Source organism: Neopsephotus bourkii, unplaced genomic scaffold (genome assembly GCF_033783945.1).
Source record: "Neopsephotus bourkii isolate Nb327-2 ecotype Australia unplaced genomic scaffold, CSIRO-AGI_Nbou_v1 NB_330, whole genome shotgun sequence".
NCBI lineage: Eukaryota > Metazoa > Chordata > Aves > Psittaciformes > Psittacidae > Neopsephotus > Neopsephotus bourkii.
In genome coordinates this window covers 2,113,906-2,139,559 of record NW_026900838.1, presented here as the reverse complement: position 1 = coordinate 2,139,559, position 25,654 = coordinate 2,113,906, and the positions used below count along the sequence as shown (strand labels likewise).

At 40.5% G+C, this 25,654-nt stretch overlaps 1 protein-coding gene across 11 annotated transcripts in view; it reads right to left on the bottom strand.

The window, feature by feature from the left end:
- DST (dystonin) overlaps positions 1–25,654 on the bottom strand; it is a 293,848-nt gene that overhangs the window by 152,306 nt on the left and 115,888 nt on the right. For all 11 annotated transcript variants that reach the window (XM_061347863.1, XM_061347864.1, XM_061347867.1 and 8 more), the window contains one exon: positions 8,281–8,447. In XM_061347863.1, the coding sequence (XP_061203847.1) occupies positions 8,281–8,447 (167 nt within the window). The remainder of the gene's footprint in view (positions 1–8,280; positions 8,448–25,654) is intronic.

Genomic DNA, 25,654 nt, shown 5'->3' with positions numbered 1-25,654 from the left:
GCAGCAACACCTTCCACTAGGTCAGGTTGCTCAAAGCCCCATCCAGCCTGGCCTTGAACACTTCCAGGGACAGGGCAGCCGCAACTTCTCAGGGAAATCTGTGCCAGTGCCTCACCACCTTCACATTAAGGAATTTCTTCCTAATATCTAATCTAAGTCTACCCTCTTCCAGTTTAAAGCCCCCTTGTCTTAACCCTACATGTCCTTGTAAGAAGTCCATCTCCAGCATTTTTGCAGGTCCCCCCCCTAAGGTACTGGAAGCTGCTCTAAGGTCTCCCTGGAGCCTTTTTGCTCCAGGCTGAACAAGCCCAACTCTCTCAGCCTGTCTTCACAGCAGAGGTGCTCCAGGCCCCGGTCACCTTCATGGTCCTCTGGACTAATTATTCCAATAGGTCCATGTCCCTCTTGTGTTGGGACCCAGAGCTAGATGCAGTACTGCAGGTGGGGGTCTCACAAGACCAGAGTACAGAGGCAGGATCCCCTCCTTCGACCTGCTGGTCACGCTCCTCTTGATGCAGCCCAGCATACAGTTGGCTTTCTGGGCTGCAAGTGCACACTGAAGCCGGCTCATGTTCATTTTCTCATCGACCAGCACCCCCAAGTCCTTCTCTTCAGGGCTGCTCTGAATCTCTTCCCCTCCCATCCTGTCGTTGTGCTTGGGATTGCCCCAACCCAGGAACAGGACCTTGTGCTTGGCCTTCCCGAACTTCACAAGGTTTGCATGGGCCCACCTCTCAAACCTGTCAAGGTCCCTCTGTATGGGACTGTTGACTTTCATTTGGCTGCTGCTTTGCAGTAGGATCCAGCAAAGTATACACAAGGATCATTTTTTAAGTCCAGATCTGAAATTAATCAACCCAACTGCCTGGAAGTCTTCCATCTAATACCTACTAAGGCTAACCACCACCACCACACAAGATGTTAACATTGCAGGCCTGCTTCCACTTCTATTTCGATACAGTCTTCACTAGGATACATCAAAGATTTTTTCTGAGTGCATTCGATTAAACTGCAGCTGAGGTTATTTGCTATTTCTAAACCCATTAGTTATATGTATATGCATACTCAGGCAAGTTACATTAAGGGCACGTCTGCTTATCAATATTTTTAATTACCCTAAATGCTGTTTATCTTTTCCCAAATTGTCAATTCTCAATGTTAAGTATGTTTCTTCTAGATAACAAATACCGTTGGAAATAGTAACAACCATGCTTCTGAACAATGAGGCAGGTGGGAAGGTGGGGGTAATGCAACTAAACCCACTTTTTTTTTTGTTAAAGCTTGGTAACAATAAATTATGAGTCACAAAACAGCAAGCTGAAACTAGCAAACCCAGCTAATCTCTTTACTTAAAACATATCCCCTAGCATTTTAAGGCTTGACACTGTGTAATATTTAGTTTCTTTCTCATTCATTCCCCCAGGGTGTTCCAACACGTTACTGCAAATTGAGGCATCCCTATCCCTCCCCTTAAGGAATGTGTTCATGTCAGTACCTGATCAGGTGCAACACGTTTTAACATCAGAGGGATGCCACATGCACTGCAGCCAGGAGCTTAGTGTTTAATTAACTATATATATACAGCAAATCGTTCTGGGTAAGGTTGAAATAGCTTGTTCTAAACCAGAACAGTTATTTAGCAGGCAAAAATCTAGCTTGCTGCACTCCAAAAAACATCCACTTATTAATCCTGACAGTGCACGAAGTTATGAAAGTAAGAGTTTAAAAGAAAAGCACTGTGACCCTCGAAAATTTGTCTCTCTCACTTTGTCCAGCATTTATGGAGCTGTCATGCTGCTGTTGCCTTGGGGACATGTTCTTTGCTGCAGCTTCTATTCCTCCCACATGAAGCACCCAGTATATCTACACTCTGTGCCCTTCATTCACTGTTAGCCTCTGTTCCTCTTTTGTTTGGGAATAGTAACCATTTTCTCTTCACTCTCTCTCTAAACCATGTACAACTTAAAAATTGCAGGCATCATTAAGGTCTTGCACAAAGTTTACCGGTAGCAAAGGCTGCTTTGGATCAGATCCCCACATTTCTTTAACAGTATAGTAAAAAACATTTTTCTTCAAACTTGTGCTCAAAATGCATCCCTTTGAAGACTCACACCACTTTCCCTCCCTGCAGCACTTCTAACACTTACCGTTCTTGTTAAGTAGTGCCAAAATTTTAGACAACTGTCTGCACGTGGTCTTGGCAAGCCTTGGTATAGCATTACACGAAATAACCTTGTTTGTTTTCTTGTCTCAAACTGTTCATGTGTAAACTACAGTCCTCCTTGCTTGTGAGACTGCTGCCTGACCTAAACACAGTTTATCCACCTTTTTCCTAACCATTCTGAATGGTTACTGAAATTCACCAGAAGTCCAGATATAACTGGACATGTCTATGCTGAAAGTTGACAGAAGGCCAATCATGTGCCCGTGACTTTCTAATTGCTAGTCCTTCCCATAGCAGGGCCATGGCCCACTGCAACCCACACCCTCCCAGGCCCAGTTCAGGCGACAACATTGACCCAGGACGGCTTTCAAGACTTCATTTACTAGAACACACCTAACACCTGAGACTAGACCTTAAAAAACAGCTTTATCTGGAAACTGAGCTTGCAGGGCTTCCTGAACACTTGTTTTTCACCACACAGGCACCACTGGGGCTACTCATTAAATGCTATTATCTAGTTACACAAGAACATATTGCTCTTGCTGGAATTCCTTTTGTAAATGCTAAAAGCAAAATTACCTCCTATTACTAAAAACTGTAAGAATACGAAAATAAAACGTGGAAAGGAGTGCATACATTTTTTACCAAAAGCATCTGTTTGACGTTAATCTTATTTTATATCCTCCATACTTCACCTTTTTTCTTTAGAAAGTAAGATGAACTGGTCAGAAAACATGTCTGGTTTCTGAGTATCAGTAGCCACTGTCCTTAAAATGTCTCTATAGATGTTATTTACCTGTAAATCTTCCAGCTATTATTTTTGGTATGTCTTAAATTTTATTTGCAGACACTTTTTCACTGAAATTGCCTGCAGTCCTTATGTACCAACTGCTCAAGGCAGTCTGAGGTCAAAAATACAAGCAGTTTGTTACTTTGAGATAACTTCTTATTTGAATTCCCTTAGTTTTAAATGTACCTGCAAAGTGTAACGTAGATCTATAATTCTGATTGCTAGCTCCAATCTGACATACGACTCCTGATGAAAGAGGAGTGGCCTTCATTCTCTATAGATATCAACTGTTTGTACATATTTTAATAATGGGACACAGTCTTTTTCCGGGGCAAAAGGCACATACATAAGAAAACAAAACACAAATGAAGAGCATTTACCTAAAACACAGTCTATTGACTAGAAATACATGTGGTAAGAGCTGCAATGCAAGATAAAGACCCCAGTGTGCAGGCAGCAGTATCTCCTGGAAAATCTGGGCATTACACGCTGATTAAAGTCAGCCTCCAACTCTGAAGTCTGTCTTACAGGGTTTTGCTACATGTATGATATGATGGTATGAAAGAAACATCACGTACTTTTGAAACTGCCTGAAGTCAGATCCCTTCCAACACAACACATTGAAGCAAATAACAGACGTCTTCAATGAAAAATTAAGTTATAAAAGGCAAATTACATAATAGATGACATACAGCGTGTTCTCGAATCTCCTGGGCACACCTGTAGCTTTTCCTAATGGCCTGATCACAGATCTAAAGAAACATGTAGAGGTTCAAAAAACAGTCTGAAAGTTGATACACTTAAATAAAATTGCACAATTAACAAACCTGGTATAATGTTCAGTATTAAAACTGACTTTTAAATTTATTTGGTCTTTCTATGTAAGGAGAAATATTTGCACAGAATAACAGCAAAATCCAGGGCCTGGAATGGAGCCCCCTGAGGAAATTCTTGAGACCAGTGTGGAGACCCATTTGTTTCCCAGGGATTTAACCATGTATAGGATGTTTTAAAATAGAAGCTTTATATACTTTTCAAAAGTTCAGCCAAGTAATCCCTAATCTTACCCTATAAACACAGACCACTGAAAACCGTTGAAAACATAAGCAACCTTCTCACATAAGAACAAATTACATTTGCCTAAATTTGGAGGGGAAAAAAAAAAAAGGAAGAAAGAAGAAAGAAGTTGTATATGAAGCCAAGTACCTCAAATAGAGTCAACTTTTCCTCTCATTTCTGTCATTCATAAAATTACTTTCCTTGATCTAAAGAACACTGCAGTATCACTGGAAACTCGTTCATATTCTTAAGAGAAGTAATAAAGAAAATGACTGCAGGCCCTTGTAAAATGCCCTGACAACCTAACCCTTGTTGCTCTAGAGGAAAGTAAACAAATACCCTGCATCTGCTCAGAAGACTGACTTGAGTGCATGTGACCCTGTATCCCAAGGCTTGGCACTGGCAGCAGAGTGCTACCAGTCCAGCTGTGGGTGCACACAGGGCTGGGAGATGGAGAGGAACCTGGCTCACTCACACCACACACCAGCTCGCTGATCTCCACAGAGATGCTGCAGATGATGCTCCTACTGTTACTCATGCCAGGGAAATGTTGGCCTTGTCCTGCTTCTCCCACACACTTTTAGGGGAGCAGGAAACGTGACAAATCCACACCCTCTTCCTGCAGTTCTGCATCATAATCTTAGCTGGCTTGCACCAAAAAGCACTGGCATCCTCTGCCTGGACAAGGAGAAAATAAATGGAGACCACTACCATCAGCCCAGATGAAACAATTCTGACCTGCCATTAAGAGTACTTGAGGTCTCAGCCCTGCTGAGGGGAGAGGTTCCCTGCCAGCTGTTAACAATTCACAACCCAGCTCCCCACCCAGCTCTCCACAGCTTCAGCAATTTCCTGAAATCCTAAAGCTGGTCTGTACTTACAATTTAGAAAGATTGCTTATGCCTGGAGAGGAAGTAATTATAACCTGCCACTGCAAACCCATCACCTAGAACTGGACACTGACATCTCCCTGCCTCACAGATATCCAACTGTAGGGATCATGCTGGACCCATGTGGATTGTGTTCTCAGTGGCACATCCCAGAAAAGGCCTCTCGACCATGGTGTCAGGGCTGCAAGCACCAGGTTTGCCTGTCTGTGCTCAGGTTCACCTCAGAGACAGCATAGCTTCTGTCCTCCAAGAGCTGCTGGGGCTCTTGCCTTTGGCCCCCAGCTGAGCTATTGCCCCTGCAGCAGTGCAGCCTACCTGTGACCCATCTGTCAGGCCCATCACCCAGAGAAGTGCCAATGCCTGGGGCTGGGACTGAGGATGGGGCTGCCTCAGTGCCCCTGGCTGCCCTCCTCCTGGCTGAAGTGGTTTGACGGTCCTGGCTGCCAGGCCCTGCTCTGACGGACCCTCCATGGGGAACCCTCACTGCTGTGCCCTGACATGGGTACACGTGTACCCTATATCCAGCATACAGCTTACTGTCGCTCACTACAACTGCAATTCTAGATACCATGAACACTCCTGGGTACTTCTGAGCCTTATGATTATTACTGTCATAGCACTGAATGTCATTGCCCTAAAATTAGGTCTGGGCACATCTATAGGGATGCTGGGGGAGGGACTCTTCCTTAGGGACTGTAGTGACAGGACAAGGGGTAATGGGTTAAAACTTAAACAGGGGAAGCTTAGGTTGGATATAAGGAGGAAATTCTTTCCTGTTAGGGTGGTGAGGCACTGGAATGGGTTGCCCAGGGAGGTTGTGAATGCTCCGTCCCTGACAGTGCTCAAGGCCAGGTTGGACGAGGCCTTGGGTGATATGGTTTAGAGCGAGGTGTCCCTGCCCATGGCAGGGGGTTGGAACTTGATGATCTTAAGGTCCTTTCCAACCCTAACTATTCTATGATTCTATGAAAATGGACAAACAAAGCATACGGAGAATGACTGCCAGAAATGTGCACATTCCGTTAGTGTTTAGCCTACTTACTGCTCAGGACACAAACCAAACTTTAAAAGAGCTCTCTGGAGTAAAACACTGTAGTTAAAAATATCAGATGACTGTTTGGGAAGACCATTCCTATCTTGTGAGCAATAGCTGGAAATTATCATCTCCGTTTTAGTGCTACAAAATGGCAAAAGAAATATAGAAGCTCACTGAAATCAGCGGAAGAGTCTCACTGATTTAACGAGCAAGATGGAATCCAGAAATCTGTTACCTCTCCCAGCAAAAAGACATCAGATAAGGACGGCAAACATTCCTGGGAAGCACATGGGATCCTTAGGTGGAGAAGCTATGCACAGGAAGAGGATAAGCTAAATCTAAACTGGCACAGAAGCACACAAAGTGGGTACTCTGCTCCTCAGCTGTTGAATCATTTGCTTTGTGCAATGCACTCGTGTCAAAGGTGCCTGTGCTTCCCCACTGAAACACTATGAATGAAACTCACAGAGCACTGCCAGAAACACTGCTCCAGCAAAGCAGCTGCAGGTTCTTAGTCATATCCCAAGGCATTAACATTCACACAGCCAGGGGACAGAACTAAAGTTCTGCATTATTTATTAACTGAGCTGTACCACAACTACTACTTGCTGAGCTGAAAGTGTACACTGCTGTATGGAAGTAGCATACGGTCTGAAGATGCTCTGGAAACTATTTTCCATTATTCCATCTCATTAAGCTCCTTCCTTTTTTCCCTCCCAGCTCTCTGTATCTTTCACATTGTTTATTTTTTCACATACTTGCCTGTGCTGTGTTCATTCTTTTGGCTGCTCTGTCCTGAAGTAAAACAGCCTAGCCTTCTGCCAGCTATTTCCCTTTGTCTTGCCAATGTTACTAAAAGAAGACTGTCTTGCTGGCATGCACCACCTCCCTGACTGACTACCCAGAACAGAAGCACAGTCAGAAAAAAGACCTCATTGATTCAGATGCAGCTCCATTTTACCATGCACTGCCACAGCTAACTTCTCTGGGACTCAGAGCACTGTATATTATACTTGCAGCTTCTCTACACAGTGTGTGAGGAAAAGGCTGCAGCTGCATCTGCTTGACTCATCTCCAATTTTACTTTAGTGTCCTACTCCCCACACCATATGTAAGTTGGCTCTGTCTAGTCTTCTTCCCACAGTGAGCCAAGTGGTCCCACAAGAGGAGATCCAAGAATGGAATAATCCATTTCAGGACCTGTTCCCTGGAGCTGCATGAAAACACCAAATCTGCCTTACTTGGGCCTTTAGTATGTGGCATACTTCAGTATTTTACAAAGAAGTCATAAACTCTCAAACTTCTTTATGATATCCCCAGGGCATACAGCACAAACTAAATGTGCTGTAATAAGACCCAGAAAGTTGCAAGCCTTCCACAAGACACAGGACAAATCAGCACACACCGATTAGCCCAGTGGCCAGAATGCACCCTCATGTGGTCCTCTAAGATACAAACCCCCTTACTCAATTCAGGAACCAAAAATGTACGAAACGAGAGAGATATCACCAGCCAAGAGGAAACACTGAGCACAGCGATGATCTTAAATCTTCCTCCTCTGATGTGCTTTGATGCCAAAGTTGGCTTTGTCAAGAGAGACCTGTTCTCACTTAAAATCCAGAACTAGGAAACCTCTCCCGTCAGTAGACATTTTTAACTGTATTTCAACTGAACATACTGTATCCTTTAGCTTCTAGCCGTAGCCACCAGTGGTTCTACCAATGCCTGTTTAACTTTGTAAGAGTTTGGTCACAAAAGCATACAGCAACACAATTCCCTTCTCAAACTGAAAATATTCAAGACAGCTGGTACCATTTTCCATAAGAATACCCTTGGAGATGCAGGAGATGCATCTCAGAGTAGATCTGTGCTCTCAGCAGAAACAGTGAAGAAGCTCTAGGCTCCAGGGAGCCATAAAAGCCATGAGAGCCATGTAAAGCCACATAGAAAAGAATACAGAGAACTTAAGCATATCTCAGATCATGCTGTAGTTGACAGCTTTCGCCAGCAGTGCGGTTTTGGACTTTACCCTGCCTATTGTTAAAGGTAAGCATGACAAAAAGGGACTGTGGAGAAGACTGAGCCCTAGGGACATTCTTCTCAGCAGCTTGGAGATGTCCCATGGGAGATGTGCAGGATTCATGGAGATGCTTCTTTGAGGAAGGAAGGACACACAAGGGCTAACAGGCATCCTTTGGCTGCAAAGAGCAGTGGCAGTCCAGGAAGAGCCAGTGCCCTCTCCACAACTGCAGTGCTATTACAGGCATAAAAATACAGAGCCCTCTTTCTATGTACATTAAAATTCTGTAACGAACATTTTCCAGGAGAACAGATTACTCACCTGTATTTATGAATGATGGCATTAAACAATCTTCCATCGCGCCAGCAGGTAGTGAAATTTTCACAATGTATTCCAGCATAACCCTCAGTTGTTTGCTGCGACCACAGGAGCAGTCTCTCTTTAGCAGACATGTCCTCTGACTCTCCAGTAACATGGATATCAGATATCTAAAATACAGTTAATGTAAACATTACAGTTACACCTAACCCATAATAATATTTAGAACATTGCAGAAAACCACTCTGTGTTACTGAAAAATTTCCTGATATCTGCAAACATGAATATGATGATTATTTATCATTATACATAAATAATGTACTGTATTTATATTCTTTCATGTCCTATCCTTATGCACTCTTAGTGTTTTGAATGAAATACAAAAATCTTAGCTTCTTCACAGTTTTCTTCAGTTAGCCAGTTTTCAGCCTCCTAATTTCTGGAGACAATATACCACTACTACATTATGAAAAATATGTGACTATCTTATGTCAGTAATGCCTATAATAACATCTTTTATGTATGACATCTATTATACATAAATTGTATATAATTATATAAAATACAATGGTTTATATATATAGTTTTATATGTATATATTATGCTTATGTAATACCCCTATTTATATTACGTATACTTTATATAGCTACAATGCTCATCTCAAAACAGATTAATTTCTAATATGTTTGTCTGGAATTCAGTAACACAACAGTTATTTACAGTGAAAACTGATAACAGTTTTAGGACAAAATTTTCTGAGAAGCATTTACGAGTGACTGAAAGATTAGAAATAAAAATTTTGCCTGATAAAGAAGGTTTGGTTTTGTATTATCTAAATATTCTCAACTTCATGATAGGGAAAGCAGGAAAGTACCGGGAATTTTACATACAAATACTACTTTCTAGTACATTTAATTCTCCCCTAACAAAATTCAGTCGAATTGCTTAGAAAACTATCACTGCATAAATATGAAGTAGATATTTCCCTAATTTTCACATGTATTCTTTGCACTTCATGTTATAGACACTGTACTCAATGTAAATGTGAACTGCAAGGCAGACCTAAAAGAAAACATGCCTTGATAAAGAAAGCGCTATTGCATGCTGTCTTTCCTGTAAGTGACTACCTTTTACCACTTACTCAAACAATAACAGATAATATAATGTTATTACAAAGAACACTAAGAACCCAGGTACCATGAGGCACACTGTATAAGGACAATAGCTCAGACACTACAAAAATCAGACAGAGGTGTTTAGACAGAGGCGCTTAGACAGAGGCGCATGGGCAGAGGCGCTTGGGCAGAGGCAAGAGGACTTGAGACAGCGCCAAGGTTTGTGGGTGGACAACAAACGCCCCCATGAGCCCACCTGGAAAAGGCTTCGTCACACAAGCCTACACCTAGCACCACAGGGAGACACAGGGTTCCTCCAGCTTTGGAGCCAAACTGAAGCCAGAGATCAGGGGAAGTTTGCCCACAAAGAACTTTGGGCATGAGGTAGGTGCTCCAGTTAGCTGCAGAAGAGGCTTAACTTGAGCTGTGCCAATTTCAGCGATCCTGCTCTACTGTAAACCAGGGAGCTTCATTCATGAGATCAAGTGGGACAGTCATAAAGATGCCTCCTGACCTGGAAATCTCTGCACACAAGGAATCTTCTGTCTGGGCTATTGCTGGGGAACTTCAGACAGGCTAGGATGGAAATTATGGGGTCTTCTCACATTAGAAACACAAAACACAGCGTCAGGAACAGAAATTGAACTTTTCTACCAGTACTGCTATGTCAATGCCTGACAGGAGGTGGTGTGGAGCACTAGGAATCAGGGACTAAAGGACGTCCTTTACAAAAGCCTGTAGTTATGCTTTAGTAAAGCAACGTAGCTACCTCTGTGCTTGCTGCAATTTCTGTTTAACCAGCTGTCATACCTTCAGGGGAGATGAGCATTAATAGCTATACAGTAAAATGTAAGTAAATTTAATACAGGGAACAAATTAATTTATTTTTTATCCAAGTATCCACAAAATCACAAGTTGTGAAAGCAGTTCTTCACATCACAGACCATCATAACTGCTGGCTTTTCCTTTCCCTTTAGGTAAGGGAAAAATACATGCACTAGCGCTAGAAAGCAAAATATTTTTAACTGTTCAACTAGCCCATAAACAATCTCTGAAGATCTGACAGCATTTTTTTTCCATCCTTTTTGTTTCCAGCTTCAACACTAAACAGTATTAATAAAGATCAAAGAGAAAAAGGAAAGAAAGAAAAAGAAAGAAAAAAGAAAAAAAAACCCTACATTTTTGTTTAAAACACTGAAGGGAATACATGAACATCCTTGTCTCCAAATTGGAGAAACATCAGTTTGATAGGTGGACCGCTTGGTGGCTGGATGGCCGCACACGAAGAGTTGTGGTCAATGGCTCAATGTCCAGCTGGAGACCAGTAATGAGTGGTGTCCCTCAGGGATCGATGTTGGGACCGGTCTTGTTCACCATCTTTGCTGGTGACATGGACAGTGAGATTGAGTGCATCCTCAGCAAGTTTGCCGATGACACCAAGCTGTGTGGTTCGGTTGATACACTGGAGGGAAGGAATGCCATCCAGAGGGACCTTGACATGCTTGTGAGGTGGGCTGATGCCAAGCTCATGAAGTTTAACCATGACAAGTGTGAGGTCCTACACCTGGGTCGGAGCAATCCCAGACACAGCTGCAGGTTGGGCAGAGAAGAGATTCAGAGCAGCCCTGCAGAGAAGGACTTGGGGGTGTTGGTCGATGAGAAAATGAACATGAGCCAGCTTCAGTGTGCGCTCACAGCCCAGAAAGCCAACCGTATCCTGGGCTGCATCAAAAGGAGCGTGACCAGCAGGTCAAAGGAGGTGATCCTGCCCCTCTGCTCTGTTCTTGTGAGACCTCACTTGGAGTACTGTGTGCAGTTCTGGTGTCCTCAACATAAAAAGGACATGGAACTGTTAGAACAAGTCCAGAGGAGGGCCACGAGGATGATCAGGGGACTGGAGCACCTCCCATATGAAGACAGGCTGAGAAAGTTGGGGCTGTTCAGCCTGGAAAAGGGAAGGCTGCATGGAGACCTCATAGCAGCCCTCCAGTATCTGAAGGGGGCCTATAGGGATGCTGGGGATGGACTCTTCATTAGGGACTGTGGTGATAGGACAAGGGGTAACAGGTTAAAACTTAAGCAGGGAAAGTTTAGATTGGATATAAGGAGGAAGTTCTTTACTGTGAGGGTGGTGAGGCACTGGAATGGGTTGCCCAAGGAAGTTGTGAATGCTCCACCCCTGGCGGTGTTGAAGGCCAGGTTGGACAGAGCCTTGGGTGGATGGTTTAGTGTGAGGTGTCCCTGCTCATGGCAGGGGGGTTGGAACTAGATGATCTTAAGGTCCTTTCCAACCCTAACTATTCTATGATTCTATAAATCACACAAAATACAGATGGTATGAGTCCTGCATGTAAAGACAACAGGGAATCCAATGTGGTGAAAGACCAACTCAAAATCATTGTGAAAATTTTCTTGTAAAGTTCCAAGGAACTCATCTGTAGTATAAGACTTCCTTTGTGTGGGTTACCTTTATTCTTTGATATTTCAAAGCAAGAAAGCAAACTAAATATTTTTTCACTAGCTTTAGTTTCTGTTCATCACAGAACAACCAACGCACAATATAAATGAAGTCAACCGTCTACCACTTATCCGGACAACGCTTCTGAAAGAGATGATGTCATCTGGAAGTGACAGATGTCTTAACAGAAAAACACCAAAACCCCTGTATTTTTTCCCCCATAATTTTCAGAAAATCCTCTGCGTGTAATCCTTAAGTATCACGTTTTTTCATATATTCCAGCACAAGTGAGCTAACACTGTAATTTGCTAATGGCCATTCCTTACTGCTAAATTCAAACCTCCAGCCTCCTTTACAGCTGACTGACTGGCGATGGCTGTGTACATTTCAGACTGCAGAGAGTGGAAATACAGCATATTTGCACATTAGGTTCCACATTAGGTTCCTCTGGAAACAACTGATTTCAGACATCAAGGCAACTTCTGAAGGCCTCTGTTGTTACGTATAAACAACATTTGTAGCTATGGACACAAACACGAGGAGAACACTTCTCACTCTGAAAGTGACCACTAGAAAACCTCACAGTCCACATTTTGGATGGCTAAACCATGATTTTAGCTCATTACAACAGGTTTTCAATCCCAAATCTTCCAAGTACCAGTTGGCATCTCAACTAGCCATCTGAATGACTAGGAATAGACTAGGCTGAGTTCAAAAACTAAAATTACTTTTCACTTATGGAGCTAGCCCATTTCAGTACTGGTTAATGAACTCTGACATTAGCTTGAGACCTGAAACAGCCTGAGCTGTTCTCTAAATAAAGTGTTTCAGATTCCAAAGCTAAGATTTCAGATTTCTTCATAAACACTGTATTCATATTTTTAAAGTATAAAAATACACCAAGGGAAATGGTGAGTCAAAGAGCTATATTTTATTACACTTACAAGCTCTACTTTGCAAGATGCCCTATTAACTTGGAACTACTTAAAAAGTAAAATACTAGCCCCACAAAATAAGGTGTCGGAGAAAAAAAGAACACATCTTGCCTTTGACAGACACATAAGGAGAGTATAGCTACTCAACTACCAACTACACATTATCATTAATAATTGTAACACCATTTGCCACAGTAAAGGAAAAGAACTACTAAATCAGGAATACCAGAACAGAAAATAAATGGCCATCAAATCTACTGCTCAAATTTTGTCCTTCAAAGCACGTTTGTGTGAACCTTTCATTCTTACATCCCCCAAGCCTACCATTTACCCGCTAAAAGCTATTACTAAAAGGATATTTGTTCCTTTAAGCACAGAAAAAAATACTGAGCTTGCATGAATTTGAACAGTTGTTTGCTAGAGATCCAGTTCAAATTATCTCAATGCCTGTGAATTCCAAGTTATGCAAGAAAAAGTGACAAAGGTAATTCTTTGCACAGCCCTTGTACTTCAGGATCAAAGTCTTAACTGGCACTAAATACCCTTGTTTCTTCTTTCTAACTGGGAGAACTAGTTCATCCCTACAACTTCAAGTGTTTTTTCTCTGCTTGTAAGTTCCCTCTGATTCACACAGTACAGAAAATCCATACACCAGAAAGCCTCATGCTCTTTTCTTGCACTGATTCCAGTGATGCAGTTTTTACATGCTGACAGGGTTGGACTTGTTCAGCCTGGAGAAGAAAAGGCTCTGGTGAGAACTTAGGACAGCATCCAGTACCTAAAAGGGGCCTACAAGACAGCTGGAGTAGGACTTTTCAGAAAGGCATGTAGTGACAGGACAGTGGGTAATGTCTTTAAGCTGACTGAGGGTAGATTTAGATTAGATATTAGGAAGTTCTTTACTGAGAGGGTGGCAAGGCAACGGAACAGGTTGCCTGAAGAAGCTGTGGCTGCCCCATCCCTGGCAGTGTTCAAGGCCAGGTTCTACGGGGCTTTGAGAATCTGGTCTAGCGGAAGGTGTCCCTGCCTGTGGCAGGGGTTTGGAAATAGATTATCTTTAAGGTCCCTTTCCAACTCAAACTATTCCATGATTTTGTGATTCTATGAACACAGAGTCCAACTTTGGACAACACCCTTCAAAAAATACTGGATCAGTTGAAGCAGACAGAAAGAGAAAAACAAGAATGACAAAGATGTAAAAACTTATGACCTCTTAGGAAAGACTGAAAAATTGGGGCTTTTTTTTTTTTTTTAAGTCTGAAGTAGGGAAAACTAAGGGGGAGATGTGCCAACAGTCTTCAAATATGTAAAATGCTTTTGCAAAACAGGTTATTAAATCAGCTCTCCTGGGAATAAGAAAAGAACTAACGAGTTTAAAATGAGCATATGTGTTTTCAGCTGAACTCACTTTTTAATACAAAAGACAAATAAACACTAGAATAATTACTCAGGAAGTATGTGAAACCACTAATAAGGCAGACCAAGAAGAACAAGTATCAGTCAAGGATGGTTTTCTTTAAGTCATCTTGCCTTCAGGTGCAGAGGTGACCTAGATGACATGTCCAGAACCTTTCCAGCCTAGTTTTGTAGTTCCATTAATGATTATAGATCTCCTTCATTCACCAGCATTTAAGGTGGATTGCACCTGCTTCTTTTGAGTATTACAAGGAAGCAAACAATGCAAATAAAGCATAACTCCAGACTCTTGCACCTTTGCCCAGCAAATCACATTCCAGAAGACCAACTGTACTACATGAACAGGTAAAGTACACGAGTATGTGATGGAAAGCATAGTTGGAATGTGTCTTGCTATCTTACAACTATTTACAATTATAACTACAGTAATAAACAGATGATTACCTAGCCAGAAGTATTCTACTGAATATGCTGATCATAAATAATTTAGATTTTTTTATTTAAAAGCAACTATATTGCCTTTAACCTTACTCAAATACATGTGTTTTCTTCTTTCATCTTATTAGTAATACTGTAGATGAGAAGAAATCCACCGTGTCAAACACTATGTAGATGGACAGCAAAAAAATACCTGAGGAACTTGAAGCCAAGACAACAGTTGAGTACTGGAAGTAGATGAGTGACGCTGTTCAGATAACAGGCATTTTTTTCTAAAAACGTTTACATCCATAAACCAGAATGGAAACTACCACAAATTAGACTGGAAGAATAATGACAACGATTGATAATGTGATATACATAAGCCATTGGTTTTGACATAAGCTGACAATCACCAAAAACTGGTGGTAACGCCAGATGGTAGCTATTGTTTGCTTGCACTGAATGGAAACCCTGGGTTGTTTCAACACATCAGTATCACAGTGGCACTATTCTCTGCAGGGAAACCAAGATTACAGCCTTGACTTTCTACTCTACCTGCATTGTGCTAAAACATCACTCAGAAGGGGAGTTTCTTCAGGAAGCCTGTTTCAGTCCTGATTCACTTCTTGACCTTAATGCAAACTGCCATCTGCTCTAGAATGGAACTGAAAACTAGATATTTCAGCAACTTGGTTTTCATATAATTAAGCAGTGCTTCACTGATGATAGCAGCACAACTCTCAGTGCTGATGTAAGAGCTCAGTAGAAGTCTCTTTTTCTTCCCTCTTCTGCCTGTGGTAACAAGAGTTATATGCCTTGCTGGAGTAATAACTGCAGCGATACTAGATGATTATGCAGGCAAAAGCAGCCGCGCTTGGCTAAACAGACACAGGCTCATACTCTCTTACTTAGTAATGACGTTTTGTTCAATTCAAAGAACATCCCTAAGCTGTTCCTGAATTCCAGTTAAGATTAAGAGGGCAAAGATCTCCATGTGTATTAGGAGGTTATTTGTACTAGTATGTATCTGTATTTAAAAACTAAGCTCAGAAGTAGTGTAATTTTGATTCCTGTTACTACAGTAAATTATATAAACAACAGAAGTGTAGTTACCTCTTTCCTGGAAAGAGTACCTTTGGCATATGCCTCTTGCCTCTGATCACTCAACTCAAAGCTCAGATGTCCCTGTTGAACAGGGGGGAATCAGTTTTTGACAGGATACTCATATCAGCATCATTTAACCCATGCTTACAGACCTCGGTTGTGGTGAAGATAAGTGAGGCAGACTGCTAATGTGGATTGAATTGGTAAGCATGCATACCAACAGACAAACATTTGCTTTCCTTCAGATAGTCTGTAAGTAAGCTTGCACTCTGGTTTCTTTTGTTGTAAAAGGAAAATAAGTGTACCCTTCGAGGAAGATGGAATTTCAATAATTAATATTAATAGGTCATCCAGACAGTTTGGGAGGAAATATCTTTTTTTTTTAAATCTAGGGCATTATTAACATGATTTATTCTCACTTCTATTTCAAGCTGCCTACATATTTCTATAATTCTTCAGCTCCCATTGGCCATAACTGAAACGAATTAGAAAAATTCCTTCACTTGATACAAAGCCCAAAGGAATTATAAGACCACCAAGAGTTGATATTAAAATTTACTGCAGATACTGAATGTGAACTTAAACAACTCCCTAAAATTCACTCCACCTTCTAGAACCATTTTAACATGAAAACCTCTTAAATAACTTAGGAACCAAATAAAACTACAGACAACAAACCAGCGTAAGTATACAGCAATATTCCTGAAGTACAGAGGTATTACACAACCTCTGAAAACAACCAAGTAATATATTCTGTCCTTCAACTACCTGTTAGTATCACAGCATCGGTAGAAGGCTTATAAAGCAAAGGGAATGCTTTTGTGACAGAAAATATACTATTCCAATACCTATTCTGACCTAACTTTCAAAGATAATGTACTGTGACAAAATATTTACCTTGCTCCTGTTTGGAGGAGTGCTAAATAATGTCTTTTCTTTTGGCAACTGGGAGAGCAGAGCATCAGCAGAATAAAACCTCTTTTGTTCAAGCAGTGGATCACTTTTGCTTTCAGAAAGAAAGTGATGCAACTTTGCAGATTTATCACTTTCTAGGACATCTTCAATTATTCTGCAAGAAGTTATGTTTAATCCAGTTTCTTCATGTTTTTTGCCCAAAAAGTGGATAGCAGAATCCAAGCTGGCTGCTTTTCCATAACAAAGACCACTAGATTTCTTTAGGAATGCTAATTCTCTCCTGTTGCCATCCTCCAAATACTTCTTTTTCCTTGTACAGCTTTTCTCTGAATTCCTCTTGTCTTGCTCCTTTAACCATGTCTCTGTTTCATCAGTCTTGGCAAGCCTCTGATTATCACCATGAAAACTGTCCCCACAAAGAGAATCACTCTTTGTTGCACCCCGTAAAACTTTTGCTTTAACAAAAGCCGAAGGGTCTCTACTCACGGGCAGAGTATTACCAGCCACTGTCACTCTCCCAGGGAAGGAATCAGCCAATCCCACACCCTTGGGATGAATCTCGATGTTTTCCGAAATCCCCACTTCATATTGGCTTTTTTCTTCTTTTTCATTAAGCTGGACTGAATCTGGTCCCTCCTCAGTTGATTTCTTTCTCCTTTTTCTTCTGAAATATTTTCTTCCAGGGGAATGTTTAGCTGGACTTAAGGGAGCTTTGGCAGGATCTAAACACTGTTCTTCCTTTTCAGCCCTCACACATCCACAGACATTCCCCATTTGGCTTTCAGTAACTTACAGTTGCAGAGTCTCATTTGTTCCAGTATATTTACATACACTTAAATCCTCCTCAGAAAGTTAAGAACCACCGTTTGCGCTGTAATTTCTTCCAGGCTGCCCGTCCATCCTCCTCAGTTCGTAGCCATTTTGCTTATGAGAAATGCACACGCAATAAACTTTGTGGCATACTGCCCAGGCAGGGCCTGTGTCTGATTAGACACTGTGGCTTATTTCTGGCCACCAATCCTCTTAAATAAACATCACCGCTCCAGCGTTGGGCTGTAATGCTGATGGCCTTTCACAGAGATGACATAGCACTTATGAGCAGTAGAAAATTCTCGCATGCATTTTAACTTCCCGTTTCATATAGTAACTTGAACAAGATAAAGTAGAAAAATATACAGGAACCTTTGAAACTATTAGCTACACTCCAAATCCAAAAGCAAGCAGCACAGCAAATAGCAGGGATTTAGTTAGGAGATTTGGTTTGCACTTCAGATGTTTTTATTACGTATCCAATGATCCACAGAAAGGAAGATTAAAGAGAAGGATCAGAGATTGCTCTGACAGCTTGTTGGGAATCAAATTTTTGTATGTGGAGTTTTCATAGCAGCTGATGTGATTTTTCACCAATTTGTCAGCTATAAATAACCTGCTGCTTTACTACTGTCGTACAAGCCTAACAGCTTGCTCAGGGCAGTGGTGCTGTGTACTGGGGGCTGGATCTTCACAGCAGATTGAAACCTTCTAGCAGATAAATGTGAAACAAAATCTAAGAGCCAGTCTGCCTAGATGCTTGTTCACAAAGTTAATGTTTATAAAAATGGAGCTTTACCCTCCTCCCATGCTCCTGCTCTATAAGGATTTCTGAGTAAATCTGAATATAACAGCCAAGAAGCATCTAACTGCACCTGAAACTCAGTAGAAATATACAAAATTAAAACTCAGCCAAGTCTAACTGCCAGTGTACTTTGGAAAATTTTTAAGCTTCCATTTCATTTTTGTCACTGGTATGCAAAACCTATTAAAACCAACAGGGGTAGATGTGTATGGTTTCTCATGCTGAGAAAGAATTACCAAATGACTTGCCAAGCATTATCAGGTGTTATCACTGAGTTTCCCTTGCTTATTCAAAAAGGAATTGCAGTAATGAAACACAGAGACTTTATCTCCAGGGACCAGTTCTAGTGAAGTATTCTATGGCATTTTACTGACAGGATCTAGAATGAGTAATAATACAGCACAGAAGTAGGATCAGCCTCCAAAGAATTCCCAAGAATATGGATGCTCATTGCAACTTATGACTTTGAAGGCACTGGGGCAAAATTTGATGGCAGTGCTTAGAAATTTTGTACTGTAATGTTAAGGGACTAGAAGGCTGTTACTGAATACTGTGTACCACCAACAGGCAGCTACGCACAGGTACAATGCTAACACATTCCTTGTTGAAGTAGATGTTTATGCTATAACCACACTCTTTTTAACATTTGCCTCTGTCTTATGCTTAACAAACGGGTGTGGTTGTGACATTTGCTCCCTTTACTCACAGTGAAAAAAGCTGTATTCTAGTCAGCTTAGAAAAGCCACTTTCAGGCAAGGTCAGAGGACTCACTGATTTAAAACATCCTTCCATATGGGACTGAGATGGGTCCTGACATGGCCCCTTCTTAATGAGCAGAAAAAGCACATTAAAAATAAAACAGTCTCTGTAAATGACATCGCTGTGTTTGTACAAACAAATGGCTTTTATGCCTGAGAATACACCTCTCTTTCTCATCAGAAAAGATGATTCAGGATTTTGCAGTGCAACGGACCAAGACTGATATAATTTCACACAGATATAGCTTCTGTTTTAACAACACTTCTAGTAACAATAACATATGGTTACATAGATCACAGGTTAATACTAAAATATTACATTATGTACTCCTATAAAAAATTATTAATCCTATAAAAAACTTAGTGATAAACTCTTGATAAAGCAGAAATTATGTAAAATACTAAAAAGTATCCAACATTCCAATGAACAATTGCAAGTTTTCATGCTACATAAACTGTCCAATGGAAAAATGTATTAAAGACCTTTGGTAAATATTAGCTAGGAATAAATGTATTCCAAATATATCTCTGCAGATTCTTAGCAGTATTTGTGCTTTTTTATCTTCCTAGAAATAGGTATTTTGGGTACTTAATAACCAATTTAACAATACTAACCAGCTGTTCCTGAGTGAAAAGGCTATCTCCTCTCTATCAAGAATTCTTTCAGCTGCTCCTTGTTTTTCCATGAAGCAAAAAGTAACTTTGCAGTCACTTTAACTTTCTAAGTCGCTTATGCTCTTGAACCAAAGAAAAGGACAAAAGAACTGACAGATGGTACTTGTATCAGTTGTGAGCGTTTTTTATATAAAGAATCCTATGCAAAATCATATTCCATGTTAAGGGAAGATGGCAAATGAAAGTGTGCATAACTAAAGACAAAATGACCACTAACTGAAAATCTATAATATTGCAACTTTGTTCTTTGCAAGGGAAGAGACAGACATAACAGGACTAAACAGGATATTCAGAAAGGGGAAATAGAACTTTCGTCTAAAACCTGTCTACTAAACCAAAGAAATATGATGTTCTAAAGCATCAGAAGAGACTATCACTGAAGTCTATGAGAACCACCACAACGTAGCAAAGACCTGTCCACATCAGTGACTGTCTCAGACATCTGACTAGACCAGAACGGAAGCTCAGTGCTGGCTGAAGCAAAAGATCCAGATGATCAAAGCTATTAAAAATATACTGTCATTGGTTGTTGTGGGGTTTTGGTTGGTTGGTTGGTTTTGTTTTTTTAAACGAAAAACCCAAATGTACAAACTTCTACCCACCAATGCTGGAAAGCTTTAAAAGGACATTAGTGAAAGCCTTTTTCTGATCACATAAACCCTTTGGAAGTGTAACATGAATAAAGGATTAGACCAACACTTGTCTGCAATTTGATCTGTCTTAGAGGCTGCTTAATCACAAATAAGAGGTTAACATTCAGAGATGGCAAACAAAAGATTAACACTGAGCCATGAAGTAGCTCATACAGACTTGTATAGGTTTGCATTCAACCATAGATTTCTGTAATTTATCAATCATATCTGTGAAATGTATTATATTCTTAACATGGGACAGCTGTATCACACATTATACTGGCAATGTTGTCGAATATCTGCGTATCTCTGAATCTGAAAACCACTGAGACCATTCATCCTTTGTACACTGAACACTGCTAATTTATGCTCTATCATTTGTTTCCTATAGTTAGCAAATATTGTAAGGGAAAGGTTAATCCACTTTGCCAATGAAACCATGCCTGGTATCTTTTAGCAAAAGCCTACCAGGAATGCATTTCAGATAGTTTGGGATCTAAGATCCCTTCCCCCTCTTCTTTAGTTTATGCAACACAGCAAAAGCAATGGAGCATTTAGTATAAATGGGACGTGTCATTTCATGGTACTAAAACAGCATACCAGATAACCAGCAAGCATTTTGTTGTACAGCCCATAGGTCACATGCAAAATGACAGAGATAAACATAAGCCAAAGAGAAAGTGAAAATTTAAGCAGCTCAAGATAGAGAACAAGTTAAAAAATAAATCCTTTCCAGCACAAACAAAGGGTTATATTCAGAGGTGTTTGAGCTGTGGACTGGCAACCACTCCTCAAAATCTGAAACTACTGGTCAGCTTTCAGGTACCACTGGGCTACCAGAAACCATAACCTTGAATGGGAGAGGTTTTATATCCAGTGACACAGCTTATAAAAACAGGAATTTGCTCCTTGTTAGTGGTTTTATGGGCTTAAGGACAAAAAGAATCAAGCAGATGAGCAAAGTGCTCATAAAGCTTATCCTGCTACAGATATCCCACTTTTTTTTAGAGATAAAATCTAAATACAACTCCACAATGAGCCTTAATGCCTCTGATCCTTGCTGTGGCTCAGAAGCAACCCAGAAATTCCAAGAACTCCATACTCATTTTCTTACCTGAGAGACAGCATTTTTTTCTTAAATTGCTGAAGAATTCTCGAAAACATAATTAGGAGTTCAGCTAAGGGATAAAACACAGGAAGAGTATACCCCACTAAATGCTGAACGATAGGTCTGCTGCAATGCCTACTGAATTGCAGCTTCCAGGTGCAATACAGTTTATCCTACGACCACTTATAGCCAGAGATTAATTAGACAACTGGCAACATAGCTCCATCTTTGTATCTCTGAGAAGATCAGACCTTGAACTGTTCTAGCTATTTTGAAGAAGAGGCATATTAAACTTCAACCCTTGGGCTCCAAGGCTACAGCCTTCACAACCAACACATCTAATTACTACCCTCATTCCAGGTTTGGAAACCTAACTGCAGTAAGGGTTATCAGGAACTTGAGAAATGGATGGGTAGCTGCCCTTTACCTCAGACAAGTCATCTACAAACAAATCCACCCTTCCTACTTTTTTGCCCAACACAGGTAAGAGGTTAACTACTGATCTGCTGAACCAAATGAACAGTCTATAGGCTGCTTTGGGGCAGACTGATGAAGAATGAATTTTGTTCACTGGTTTATAGGGAGTCATCAGCAAAGAAAAAAGAAAAGTATTTGCTGGTTGACAGGAGAAATGTGAAGAGGTTATATGTGTCCCAAGGAAGCCTGAAAGAAAGCACCCATCTGGCCAGAGAGATATAACTGTACTGTAACATCTGGGCGAAAACGCTACTGACTGGAGCCTCAGAAAGCAGCATCTTGAAAAGAGGCTTGACAGCAGGGAGCTTGGGAGAATGGAAGGAAAAGTTGGCAGCTCCTGAGCTGCAAAATGATGACGAAAATGAAATGGAAAAAGTCACTGAGTCATGACTTAGAAGCTCCAAAAATTTCTGCAGGTCTGAGTTCACAAAGGCCGAATTTTGGAGGCCTGAAAATTTAAAGTTGCAGTTTTTGCTTTATTTTGTCATGCTTTTTTTTAACCAACTGCAAATTATTCTAAATATTTGACACTTGTTAAATTAAAGAACGATTGCAGTGGTTAGAAAAGAAGCAATCACCAATTTTCACAGAAATTATCCTCCTAAAACTGTGGTTACTATTCTGCTTTCATTTATAGCTGCTTATCTCGTTTCATCAGTGGAAATATACTGGGTGTTGAAGAAGGAGTCCATTCAAGTATTAATTTGGATATTTATACATACAGCCTATAATTATACAGAACACTCTAATCTGATTTAGCATGTTCTACAGGTGCCAGGAAAATAACTGACATTAGTTATTGCGTTAAGAAAATGAATTTTTAAAAGCTGCATGTTATTAAAAGCATGTGAAATGCATATACTGGAATCCTGCCTAAATCCTAATAACATACATGTCTCGGAGATATTCAATACCCACAGGACAGATTATTTGCTAACAACTCAACAAACTACTGGATTTCCCATTCCACCTTTCTATGCCTTATATGTAATTACTTTGGACACAGAATAATTTCTGGTCTTGCACAAATGCAAAAGTCAGTGGTATAATTCAGAACAATATTTATATTTATTTACTCATGGGTAAAAAAGTCACAAAGCCTTTACCATCTCTAGGCATAATTCAGATGCAAGAGAAACATAATCCTCAAAGGCATATCATCTTTCATTTTTGTTCATCATGTCTTTCCCCTAAATCACTCCTAAATTCCTTCCAGTACTCAGAAGGATTTTCTGTTTTGAGGAAATATTATCATTCAGATAAGTGTTATGACTCAGAGAAAACAAGCAGCCATAACCAACAGCCAAAAAAAATACCTGGCATCTTGACTACCTCCAAGGTTGTACTGTTATTAGAATAGACATAACTGATGGAGCAGAGGCAGTAACATCACCCAGGAAACAGCTCCTTATATTCACTATGAAATTAACTACTTCTGCAACTGCTGGGAAAATTTAAAGAATAGGTCAGATTAAGACACCCTAACCTACGTGTCTACATGTTTAAAAGCTGGCTAGGTCTTGGAAGAGACCATCTTTTCCAGTGGAGGCAGGATTTACTTTCGTAAATACGGGCTTCTAGAGCTCTTTGAAATATTCAGCTATATACCAACTGGCCTCCAGCTGCAGGTCTGGAAGAGCATAGGTCTCTCATACATCTGGTATCTCATCAAAGAACTCTACATGTGTGTGCTGGATAGTCTAGCACACCTCAGATGCCACCTGTCTTTATGAAACTAAAACATCCTGGAGATCTAGTTAGTAAAATCGATGCATCAACAGCAATGTTTCACACCCTGAAGTAGAGACACAAGAAGAAAGTCAACTGATTAGAATTTAAAACTATCTGAGATATCTACATGCAGATAGCATATACTCCACAGGACCTAAGGAAGCTTCCTTCTCACTGCATATGCTACTGGATATGATGTGTAATCTCAGATCACACTAAGTACTATGCTAGTCAGCATAATTCAGTAGGTGCTCTATGCTTCTACTGCGAGTGATGTGATTTGCTCCACCAACCTCACCCACTGTATTGGCTAGGCCTCAAATCTGTTGCTAAATATCTTTACCAACATTTAAATTGCAGTTTATCCTGCCTGATCTGTGTCTTCCCAGATAATAGTGGGCTTCCCATAAGACCTACATCATATTTCTCATACTTACATGGATGTCTCATAAATTTCCAACAACAGAGATGTTTATGTTTAGTAAAATGAATGAGTCTCTAGTAGCTGGTTAGTTGACTCACCCTCTAGGCTACACTGGCTCTGTAGACTAAACCTTTATCATTCAGATTATCAGATTATAGGGACAATTTAAACACAGTGCATATAAACACAGCTCCCCATAAGCATCTGGATTTAGGTGTCTTAATTTCAAACTGAACCTCATCATAACTTTACCAATATCTACAGAATTACTCCATGCATAAACGCAGTTGTTATCATGAAGTTTCATCCCTTTGTGAAGACTGCTGTTAGTCTTTTCTGTTCAGGTTTTTCCCTCATTCATAATTTAAGTGAAGCCAGAAAAACGTGTGAAGTATATGCACATTCTTTGGAAGTGCATTATACATTCTGAATCCAAATTGGCCGTATACAGATGTCAATGAGACCAAGTCGCCATATACTTCAAAAGAAGCAGCATACAAGCAAATGCCAGGCTAGCACAGATTAGCACAGAGGGCGTCTCTTAGATCATTTTACAAATCCCTTTTGCATTCAGCGTAGGTACTGCAGACGTTAATAGCAAAAAAGACTTTTTTTTTTTTAAATCCTGTTCTTCAGTTATTTCATATTTATTAATAAGGCTTATTATTTAGTACAAGAACCACTACTTGTGGAAATATCTCTTTACTGAGGGGGTGCTCAAACACTGGAACAGGCTGCCTAGAGAGGCAGTCTATGTCCCAAACCTGTCGGTTTTTAAGAGGCATTTGAACAATGCACTTAATAACATGCTTTAGCTTTTGGTCAGTCCTGAATTGCTCAGGCAGTTGCACAAGATGATTGTTGTAGGTCCCTTCCACCTGAAATATTCTGTTCTGTTCTGGCAGATCTGCACTGTACTGGTAGATATTTAGTTACTAGTTACTGAAAGTCAGGACAGAGTTAAGTTTGCTTCAGCTACAATTTAAATGCTTCAAAAGATTTCACATGGAGCTGGCTACCTGCGAGCGGAAAACCCTTGTTGCACCATATCACCTAATTAGTTATGGTTATATAAATGTTTTTCCTTCTTTTACAACTACAACTAGTAACACTAGTTTATAGTTGTAATGCTAACTTTCATCACTTTGTATAAGCACCCAAAATTGTGTCAGATGTCCTCTGCTTCAGCTAGTAAGAAAAAGTAACAACTTCATCCTACAAAAAAATATTAATCAGGTGTAGAAAGAAAACATACATCAAGTAAAGATTTCACGTCCACTAATAGCTTATATTAATAAGTTGTTAATAATCTTTATTTCTTAAAACGCAGCAACATTCAATCACTGCCTAATTCCATGGGTCATGCTTAAATATATTTAAGCCCTGCCTTCTTTCTCCATATAACCATGTGGCAGCAAAGACTGGCATGACAGGGGACATCCAAGAGAATTTCAGGTCCTTACTAGTGGTGAGCAGTTAGTGATTTCTCCTTCACCCTGTGCACTGGCCTGGGGTAAGCTGTGCTCCCTGTTTAGACCAGGCCCACGCTAGCCCTATTCATGTCTTTCTGATCCTCATTAGGATTTGCAGAAAG